We start from the raw sequence: 11,103 nt of genomic DNA, 5'->3' as shown, positions 1-11,103 counted from the left end.
CTCTCCTGCTGACCTGTGTTCCTTCTCCAGGCTCTGGGCATCTATTGCTGGCCCTGGCATCAAACTGGGGGGGACTGAGGTTCCCCTCCCCTGGCAGCTCTAGTTTAAAGCCCTCTTCACCTGTTTGGTAAGCCTATGACCAAAGATGCTCTTCCTCTTCTCTGACAGGACCCCATCAGCCCCCAGTAGACCAGGTTTCTCAAAGCGAGTCCCACAAAAACCTCAAAACTTCTTCTAAATGATGCAGAACCACACAGAAAATTCTGCTGTTTCATTTGCGGCTGCCTGATACAGTCTAGAGATTAAAAGTTTTTTTAAAAGAATCACAGCTTGAAAAACTACACTTTGGTAGACCAGGTTTCTCAAAGCGAGTCCCACAAAAACCTCAAAACTTCTTCTAAATGATGCAGAACCACACAGAAAATTCTGCTGTTTCATTTGCGGCTGCCTGATACAGTCTAGAGATTAAAAGTTTTTTTAAAAGAATCACAGCTTGAAAAACTACACTTTGAAAATCAAACCCAGCACTTTCTGCTTTCAGAGTGAGTGAATTGTTCTAGTCAATGAGAAAAATTCTGTCCATCTTTTCAAATGATAAAGAAATTACCATTATTACCAAATAAGAAATTAGCAGTTGGGTAAGGTTTGCAAGAGAGCTCAGCATCCCTAAAATGGCAAGTGTTCTAATTCAACCCACAGTGAATAAGAGCTGTTGAGTGAAAGTATATGAGGTAAGTGAGATCTAACTAAAAAACTAGGAGAGATTCCTTTTTGTCGTAATACTCCTCTTATTCCTGAGGAGAAGTATGCATGATTGTTCTTATTGTAACTGATTATTCATAATATTCACAATTGCCTTTGCACCTAAGCAAACATAGACATTTTTCAGACTGTCTCTGTTTCTATAACTGAAAGGCTTCTAGTGTTTTGAGAAATACTTATACACACTTTTCTGTATGTTTCAGTGTCTAAATGCCTTTAAAGCACTAGATGTTATGCCCTATGGGAAGGGCTAATTTCATAACCTGTCAAATAGTCAGTAGGTTCAGTTAAATTAAGCTTCTTGCATCAGAATGTTCATACAATCCCTTGCTTTGATATTTCTCTGTTAGACATGAGCCTTTACAAATGTCAGGCAAAAGCAGGGAATGCACAACTGCAAAGTGAGAGAGAGTACAGTGAAAAGCATTTAGTGAGTAGTGATTTAGATGGGATTTGTCAAATGCATGGAACTGGTCAGTTAATGACTGCCTACTTTATGCCCGGGTAAAATATCACTCTCTTTGGTGAGAACTAGATTTCCTACTATTCTTTGAAAGAAACTGCATCTTTAAAGAATTTAAGGGTCATTAAAGAATGACTGTGAGTCATTCCCATACACCTGTGAAAGAGGCCATTATGCTCAGGGATAGAGCTGCCTTTTGTAGTGAGCGCACTCAGGCATTCAGGTTTTTAAGGTGTGACTCCTAATTTTTCACTGTACTTTTTACATAGACATGCCTTGGGGCTGGATAGTAGAGAGAACAGTTTGAAAATTCCTGTGATGAACAACTCCCAAGTGACGTAGGGACTACTGAGCGGAGCATCTGCATATATAGCCCTGAACAAGAACTTAAAGCTACCCTTTCATTTGACTGAGTACCGTGCTTTTCTAGGTAGGGTGAGTTTGGCCCCAAGAGCACTGTTCTGTCTGAATTACCATTGCCAAGCTGAGGAATTTAATAAGTGTTCGGAGTGTTTTGCTCACAAAATGAAGTGATGCCATGGAGTGCTCTGTCCTGTCAGAAGGCAGGTTGATGGACAAGTTTTATTAGCTTTGAGATTCAAAGTGTTTGTAGTTGGCAGTCACAGACTCAGTAGAAGTAGAGTGAGGATCACAAGAATTATAGACAAGTATCTTCTCCTGACCCTTATTATTTTTGCATTGAACAAACAGGACGATTAATAGTGAAGACAAGTTTCTCAACAGTAAATTTCAGAAGTTCCTGGAACTTCACATGGTCCTGGGATGCTCTCCCTTGCAAAATCTCATGATTTAATGCCCTTTTAAGAAAAAGCAAAGTCACCTGTGAGATCTGAAAACTCACTATGAAACTGTATCTTTGTAAGGAAACCACATATTTCTGAAGATGCAGATAAGATTGTGGTTTTCTAGTTTTACATCTACAGGTAGCACGGCAACCAGTGCTAAATGTTTGCTTTGGTTTAAAGGAAAAGAAAACACTGTCTTGTCATAAATTGCTTAGTCTGCTTTGATTTATTCCTAGTAGACTGTTTTAGTTAGGGCTTAAGTGGATAATGTAAAGTATGTGCTCACTTACTTCTGTACTTTTATCAGCTATGTAATCAGTACCTTAGAGCTGATGGTAGCTGAAGACTATATGATTGTCTACTTGAATGGAGCAACACCAAGAAGGAGGATGCCTGGACTGGGTTGGATGAAAAAATGTTACCAGATGATTGATCGACGGTGAGTAGTATTTTCCTTTCTGATCCACAGCCATTATTTTAAACACTGTCCATTTCTGTTACTCCCTTGTATGACAGTGTTCACTGTATATGATCTTTCTGTATGTTTCGTGGGGTTTTTGGTCTTTTTAAGAAACCATTTCCTTTTTACTTAGATTACGGAAGAATTTGAAATCATTTATAATTGTTCATCCATCATGGTTTATCAGGACAATTCTGGCTGTGACACGACCTTTTATAAGGTATGTTGTGAACAACAGTGATTTTCTATGTCCCTAAGAATACAGAAGCACCCTAAATCATCAAACATCACTGTTAATCTTTCACTGAAGAGTACTCATCTTACAGTTCATGTTGGGATTTTGACAGCTGAAGCTGACTTTCCTAAATTGAGTGGAAAATACCCCATGATTTATATGAGTATCTAGTTGCAGACATCAGAGGCATGATATTGTAAACCTGTATATGTATGCAGAACTGGGAATTCAGTCCCTTAAAATTGTCTTTGTTCCAAGCCCAGCTGAAAGGCATGTAGAAAAGGGGTCTGCATGTAATGATAATCAGCTCATTAAAAAATCCTGGCTACAGGACAAGATTAAGCTACAATTCCGGGTTTAAAAAAAATTAGTTGCTGCTCATGCAAGGGGACTGCCAGCACCCTGAGCTGTTTGAATGCACAGGGGTTCTGGTTCCAAAAAAGGTTTAATGCCACCAAAAACAATGTTTTCGTTAATAAAAAACCAAAGAAATGTTACAGACCCTGAAGACCTCACAAGTTGTTGAAGAAGATGGGCAAGTATGCAGTTGAAATTCTGAGGTCAAGGAGAGCAGACTGACAGATGTGAAGAGTTCTCTTCAGGCAAGAGAAGCAGCATCGTCTACAGAAGCCGCACAGTGAATAACCTCAGAGGTCTGTCCCCAGGCTGCAGATGAGGACACTGGAAGTGTCTGTTGCAGGGTGCTCTGTCCTGACAGGGTGACATTGGGATGGGGAAGAACATAAGTTCTCCCATCGCTGCCGAAGTGAGACAGGCAGTGTCATAAGGGGGCTTCTTCTTTCAGATGCGGTGTCTTTAATACCAATTAGAAAGTGACAATTAAAAATACCAGAATAACAGGAAAACAATACTTGGAATTATCAACAGTAATAATGGGGATTCACTGAGTTGCATTCGGTGTCTGAGATATTTCTGTTGGCATCCTATTTGCTCCTAGAGGAAAGGTAGGCAGTAAAATTAAAAAAAAAAAAAAAAATCAAATATGCCACATCTGTTTCAATTCATTAGTCATTTATTCAGAATGACTATACTGAGCAGCAGTGACTAGAGGTTTTGCATTGCCACACAGGAGAAAAGGTCCGCTCTAAATAGTTCGGCAAAGCAAATCAGTAGTACAAAACTAGACACAATAGAGACCAGTTAAACTCTCCATTTCAGCCAAGTAGGTTGAGTCCCTGTGCAAGAAGAAAGTGAAGTGCAAATGGGAGCTGAAAAAAGGTGGGCAGGACACATAGCCAATGTGACTTTTGTGGAAGTTGACATAAGATATTTGAACACTCACCGAGGACAGAAGAGCACTATGAGACAGCTGAGTAAAAAACTGCGGGAGGCATGAAAAGAGAGAGTCAATTCAGTAACAAGCAATGTAAGGAGACAGAAACTTGATTAGATTGAAGGCCGATGGCTGTAGCTTAGTTTGCTAGCCCCGAGCTGTTCACCAAACCACTGACAGGCACAGTGGGAATTTTAGAGTAAGAAATTAATTGGTCCCAAGGCAAGCGGAGATTTCAATGAGGTAGCTAAACATGAGCAACATAATTTTAATTCTATTTCAGCTGAGATGTGGGACAAAACAGTAGGAATCAAGAAACTGAAAGACAACAGACTGGCAAGGGACAGTCAAGTCACTGAGGGTGTGTTACAGTCAATTCTACTTCAAAAACTGGCAAGGTCATTCAGTGGAGTCTGGGACTCACCTTGACTGACAAACACTAAACAGTTGTCTGAATACACAGGATGAAAGAACCAGTGGTTGCAAAGGTAGATCCTAGGTACTCTTTATGGACCAGATATTCACACTAGAGATCGTCTTAGCTGTGTTAGGTAAGAAATCAGATTTCTAATAAAACAAGTGTCTGTGAAGGATATTTGGCATTTGATGGAAATATTTAAATAATAGGAAGTTTACTACTATTGGCAGTGTGCCTCCCCTAAAGTCTGAAAGAAACAAGGACTTCTTATTTCGATCATGTATTTGGGATGCCCATACACAGACTCCCACATGAAGCAATTACTCAGAAATCAATCACTGTGGTGGAATTAGTGGACCCAGGAGAATCCTCAAGTGGAAAAATTAACCCTTGAAAGATTTTTTTATTCCACCCCCCAGTCTTTAAAAGCTTCTGATTGGCTGGCAGCTTGCCAAGTGAGTTTAGCTGGCAGTTCACATGATGCAGACTATGATTATAATTGTGGATAAAATGCTAAGAATTATCTGTATGTTATCATGGCTTTGACTGGATAATTGTGAGTGATTCATGCATCTTAGAAGGTGACCATTGGCCTGCTCCAGTGTGTGTGCGCCTAGTGATACTGATCTGGTACAGAGGCAAATTAAAATTGTTGATCTTAAACTATTCACAGTACCTTCATGTATTCCTGTTTCAGTTGTCTCACTTTACTTATTAGGAAGATATGTACGCTAAGGGGAGGGGCAGTAACCATCTGCTTAGAGCTGTTTCAGAGGCTTCATGTTGTCTGGTCATACCCCCAAATCAGCAGTAAATAGGAAGAGTATGTTCTGTTTTTCATGGCCTACACTTAAGAACATTTATGGTCAATGTGCATTCATCACTGTTACGGATGTTAAAAGACTATCTAAATACAACCAGAGCTAAATTTGGAAAACTGCTTTATGAGCCAAATGAGAAGATAGATTTCTCATAAGCTGATACATATCAAATAATTCAGCCTCACTAGAACTCAGGAATGCTCATGATCAGGTGAACTCTGTAATTGAAATATGAAAAACAGAATGCTTAATTATTTCATGCATAAGGAAAACGCTTGTCTTTTTTTTTTTTAATATATCATAAAAGATTTTGGGGGGAAAGTCAATTAACATGTCATTTCTGTATTTCAGCTCTAAGTTCAGCAGTAAGATACAGTATGTCAACACATTGGCGGAGCTTCGTGAGATGATTCCAATGGAATACGTGCACATACCAGACAAGTAAAATTAATAAGTGATGTACAGTAAGTGATGTACAGTAAGCGTGTACGTGTTCTAATGGAAACTATTTCCACAAAATAATAATACTGTTTCAGAGTCTGTAAGAAAAACAGGAAGTCCCTTCCTGATATTTTTACAAATGTTTATGTGTTGTTCCACAAAAATTCCACTGTCAAACTCAGAAGCAGCAAAACACTGTGTAATGAAAACACAAAACACAATAAATATATACTCCAAGGGGAACCAACGTTTATGGGAAGAGGAGGGTTTTGTACTGGACCAAATGATACTGCTGATAAGATGAAGAAAAACTTTGAGGCTCAGAGTCCCTTCATCAACGGTGTGACTATAAAATCCGAATTGGAACAGACTGTTCACTCACCAATAGCAATCCAGAAAGAAAATAGGAAAAAAGTTTAACCCTTCCACTGGTATCACCTATGCTATATTTTTTCCATAACGTTTACCACTATTTAAGTAAAAGTGGTTTTAAGTTTTAGTCATAGAGAGCTTTGAACTGAAACAATAATTCAAAGTTAGCCTGTTCAATAGAAAACCACTGAAAGTCCATAGGTTCGCCATTCCTTATCTTGTTGATTTTCATGGTTTAACCCAGAACCACTGAAAGACAGTGTCTCAGTTCTTGCTTCTTATGTGTAAAGGGTTTTTTAAATGCGGGTATTTCTAAAGGAAAGATATCTATTCAAGAACTGTAGGAAGTTGATTTGAATTGCTCACCTCAGCTGGCTTTTTTTCAGACCCAAAACCAAAAAACTGAAATGGTATACCAAGACTGAAAACCTTGGAAATCAATCATGGTTTTCATGTGGGTCATCATTAAAAAGATATGCTGTTCAGGAATGCTTTTTTTTTACTATTCTTTTTATCAAATGTCCTAGGTTTTGAACAGGCGAACATTTTGTTCTAGAAAGTATTTTGATGAGTAAATACACAAGTATGATTGTCTTTTCCTTATGGTTTGTAAGTGACTAGGTATGAAGAACACTTCTTTTGGAGCTGTCATACATCTCTTCATGCCAGGCAGGAGTTTTCACATCTGCCTCACAGTAGCTGTAAAAGCAGCATAATTTCCTTCATCGAGGTGGTGGTTGCTCTGATACTTGTGGTGTAATTCCAGGGAGCGAGTGGGAAGCTCAGTTCTTGCAGTGGCACTCGTAAAAATAGTAAATTAGTCGTGAGATCAGGGATCATAGGGACTTTCACTCAAATTTATTTGCTGTTGTAAATTCTTTAGAGGTGGAGTGATGCAAAGAATGTGGAGCACAGAGGTTGTTGGTCACCTGATAAAGACATGTCCAGAATGTTTTAACATCCCTAAAATTTTTTCATCCTCTTTCCATCGCTTCCTCCTTCCCTCCCTTCCTCTTTTCCCGTAAAAATTTTAACTTCTCATAGTTCCCTTTGATACAAACCTTAACCTGATACTTCAGGGTGTTTCTCTCTCTGCTTCCTTCCTGTGTTTTACTGTTACACTGTCTGTAGCAGTACACACATCTGTGTTACACACATCTTTTCTTCCCCGTAGACTGAAAACTGTTTGGAAAGTCCATTCACCTCTCAGACCAAAGGTGAAATGTTCACAGCATCAATACCAAAGAAACTTTAGAACTTAAAGCTTAAGAAATTTTAGGGAACTGCCTACTTCATGTCATCTGCAGCCAGATAAGAGATCATGATTTTGCTGAAGAAAAAAATCAAAAGGTGACATGTGTGCCCATTGGTGGCAAGCATTTTCAAGATGTTGTGATATGAAGATTTAGTGGGTGAGTGCCTGCAAGGCACTGTGAATGGTTATTCCCATGCCACAGGGAGAAGAGCAGTGTTCAGCTGATAGCTTCCCTTCTGCTGCTGCAAATTGAGAAAGACTCCTGTAGCAAAATAAAATAAAATTCAGGTTTAGGCTTCATGATTACTCCACTGGTGAGAACAGAAATATCACCTATGGTCATGAGGAATCCCACCTGTAGAAAGTACATAGGGTTATGCCGGTATTTGGGTTGTGTGGTTGTTTGGTAGTTTTTACTGAAGTGGGATACGATGTGCCTGTTGTATCATGAACTTGTACATCTTTTCTCTTCTTTCACCCACTCTTATCTTGTAAGGTATGATGAAGAGAAGTGTATTAAGAGAAGAATGAGGTAAAACTTGCTTTCTAGCCCATGCTGCTGCTCATAATGCAGTGAATCTGTGTGACAGCCTTTCACCTGCAGGCGACCTCAACAGCTGAATGAGAGAGGACTTGCAATGATGTGGAATCTTACTTTCCCCTTCAAGCTGTTGAGATCAGCCTCCCTTGCAAATAAAACTTACTCAACTGGAAACATCCTTGACTTGGCCCAGGCTGCAGCTAGTTTAATACTATCTGATAGAGCAACTGAATGCTTTCAGCTCTGTCTACTGGGCATGCCTCAGATCCCTGCTGCTTTTATGTTTCTGCCTCCAAATGAGCTAAATAAGGGGTTACAAATTAAAGGTGGATTGAGCACAGGGATAAATGGTATCATACTGAACTGAAGAGCTTTAGGGTGAGTGCATAATACTGGGTGCCTATTTTAGAAGCATGTACTATATTTATTCTTTGCTCTGCTATTGCTCTGCTCTCTTATGCTCTGCTTGCTTCTTTGTTTCTTTATATCAATAACTTTTACTCATGCAGACTGGATGAAGAGCTGAGGGAAACTTCAGAAGCAGCTAAGTAAGATAGCTTTCAGCTGGATGCTGGCATTATATTTACTTGTTTCACAGGAACAGATTGAATGCAGTAGTACATTACGTGTTTGGTACAGCAATCAGCTCGTAGTTTCAATTACTGTGTAAGTTGCCACATTTGTGAATTGACTTCCCCTGTCACTATAAGCAGCCTGCTTTTGTACCGTTGGGTATCAGTAAGGAATAATCATAACCTTACACTATAAAAAACATTTTTGCTATTTTTTGATGATTGTTTCTATAGTCATGGGGAAGACTAAAATAACGTTTTTACTCCATTAAAATGGTTATTAAACATTCTCTACCCTTCACCCATGATGTCAGATGAGTCATAAAGTTTTTAGGAGGTAGTTCTTTTTAAAAATTATTTTTTACAATTACTAAGTTAGGGATAGATATTGTACCTCATTCTCAGTTAAGGTAGGTAGGTAACTTTTCCTGTCTTTCCAGTGTTGGTTGGATAGGCCTGTGGATTATACTCGACAATATTGTCTATGGTTACTTAATAAATCAGTGTCAGCTGATGATCAGATACTTTAAACTTGTAACTCTGTGCTTTGAGTTTAACATACTGAGGCAGTATGGTGTAAAGTACCACAGAAATCCTTAACTGGAAGGACACAATTCTTGACTCACTGAGCAGAGCTTGGAGAGTATCCAGTGCACATTTTTCACATGTGTATTGTACATAAGATTCTGGAGAAGGGAGCTGTGTCTACCTGTTCTAGTATGACATTTTCCCTGCAGTTTTTGTAACCAAAGATTTTGAGTTTTTGAAGTTTCTTTTCAGTCTCCTTCCTTTAGCTTGTGCACTTCAGAATTTTCATCTTACCGCTTCTTCTTTGTTGTATCTTTTCTAAAGTTTTCTTTTGCAGTACACATTTTCCTCTGGTTCTCTTGAGATTAGCTTTTAAAATGACCACAGAGAAATACCCAAAACACTGGCCACTGCTTTTTGATTCTAGCAGTTAGACTGCCCTCAGAAGCAATAAATTCACATAAGTGAATTTATCTGGTACCACCTGAATATTTTGTTAAAGAAAAGAGGCCAACCCAACCTTGAAATGCAACTTCTATCCCTTCTATTCAAACATTTTCAAATGCATTGTAGTATATGACAATGAAAACTCTGTGGAAAAAAGCTGTTTCTTTGTTACTCCTTTCATTTAAAAGAGTGCAGGCTGCAGCATAGCAAGTGAAAGGGGAACTAAATATTCATATGAGGCATCACTGGTTATTGTTATCGTTGGATGTATGAAGTCACTGTAGTGCATTTCCCTTCCCCAACTTAAAGAAATAGCTTAAAAATCTATTACTCAAACTAATCTGTGTTGCAGGCACTAAGCTCACTACATTCCTGTCAATAACATTTGTGTGTTTGTGCTGTCAAAGATAATCACTACAGTTAGTTATTACATCCCCCAAATTTGATGTCATATTTAAAAAGAGAAAGAAATAAACACAGAAGAAATGTTTACTGCTACCTCTTTTTCCTTGTACCCAGAACTAGCTGCCTCTCCAATGATCCAGAAATTACTTCAGTGGAGCAGGAGTAAGGATTTATGCCTAATACTGTCATTACATTTTAACATTATTTTACAACCACGCTGCTAGGAACTGAGGCTGGGTAGACTCCGTAAAAGCTTTTTGGAGACCTAAACGCTTTTACAGTTATTTTCAGGAACTTGATTTGACATATGCAAACAGAACAAGCACTGAAGTTAGGATTTATTATGTTTGCATTGCAGATGTGTTTAAAGTGTCCTCGACCACTTCCAAGCAGAGACAGATAGAATTCTTAGCCTGAGGATATTCAGGTTAAGTTATGTGAAAAACAGGTAGAAAAAGTGCAACATGATCAGAGTGAAGATGGTCCCATGCATTATGCTCAATTAAAAGTAAAGTGGTAAACTTGCCATTCTCATTCAGAGATAAAAAAGTTTTATATTTTACTTTGATTTCTGGGTTGTGCTCTTGATGTCTTACTTCTCTTTGCTTTTTGTGCTTCTCAGCTTCTTTCATAGTTATTTCCCTGATTAAATCTCCAGTATCTTTATGTCTCTTCCTTTCAAAGTGGGACTGGTTCCCTTGGAAATGGGAATGTGTCAGTCCTCTGGCATGCTGTTCCTCCTTCTGGTACCATAACTGAAGCATGCGAATGGAAAACCCTGCACTGCTCATACTGTGCGTCAGCGAGGGTGTTTGTAGCTGTAGTTTGTCACACAAGCACTAACAGTTCGTGGCTAGAATAGCACGCCAGGAGGACTAGCCATGGTGGCAGTGTGTATATTCCTGGCCAGTGTGTACAGGGGAGGAGTGACTGGGGACTTTGCAGTCCCTACCTGTCTGACCAGTGTGTAGAAGTACACTGGTGTCTCACACTGGAATATTGTTCAGGAAATAGCATATAGTAAACCCGACTCCTCAGTAAAAGATTCCATCAATAACATGAGTACTAATAAGCAGGCAAATAATTAGAAGCACATGTAGCAAACAGATGCATAAATAAAACGGAGCTTTTCTTTTCACTTTTTTAAAATAAAATTGTACTCTAGTAAACTACCACAGTATCATACCTGATACATAGATTAGAACCATAAGCTAAATTCCTGATTCCTAGAGCAGTTGACATAAAATCTCTGAGCATCTTTTTTTTCTCAGACACTGTTTATT

The 11,103-nt window shown here is 38.8% G+C and overlaps 1 protein-coding gene across 1 annotated transcript in view; it reads left to right on the top strand.

Annotated features, from left to right (window-relative positions):
- PRUNE2 (prune homolog 2 (Drosophila)) overlaps positions 1-9,986 on the top strand; it is a 112,457-nt gene extending 102,471 nt beyond the window's left edge. The window contains exons 15-19 of the mRNA XM_009328186.1: positions 2,339-2,470; positions 2,625-2,711; positions 5,611-5,700; positions 8,378-8,416; positions 9,935-9,986. Coding sequence (XP_009326461.1) covers positions 2,339-2,470; positions 2,625-2,711; positions 5,611-5,700; positions 8,378-8,416; positions 9,935-9,986 — 400 coding nt within the window. The remainder of the gene's footprint in view (positions 1-2,338; positions 2,471-2,624; positions 2,712-5,610; positions 5,701-8,377; positions 8,417-9,934) is intronic.
- Positions 9,987-11,103: the final 1,117 nt, after the last annotated feature.

Source organism: Pygoscelis adeliae, unplaced genomic scaffold (assembly GCF_000699105.1).
Source record: "Pygoscelis adeliae isolate BGI_AS28 unplaced genomic scaffold, ASM69910v1 Scaffold45, whole genome shotgun sequence".
NCBI classification, from domain to species: Eukaryota; Metazoa; Chordata; class Aves; order Sphenisciformes; family Spheniscidae; genus Pygoscelis; species Pygoscelis adeliae.
This window is presented reverse-complemented; position numbering and strand designations above follow the sequence as displayed.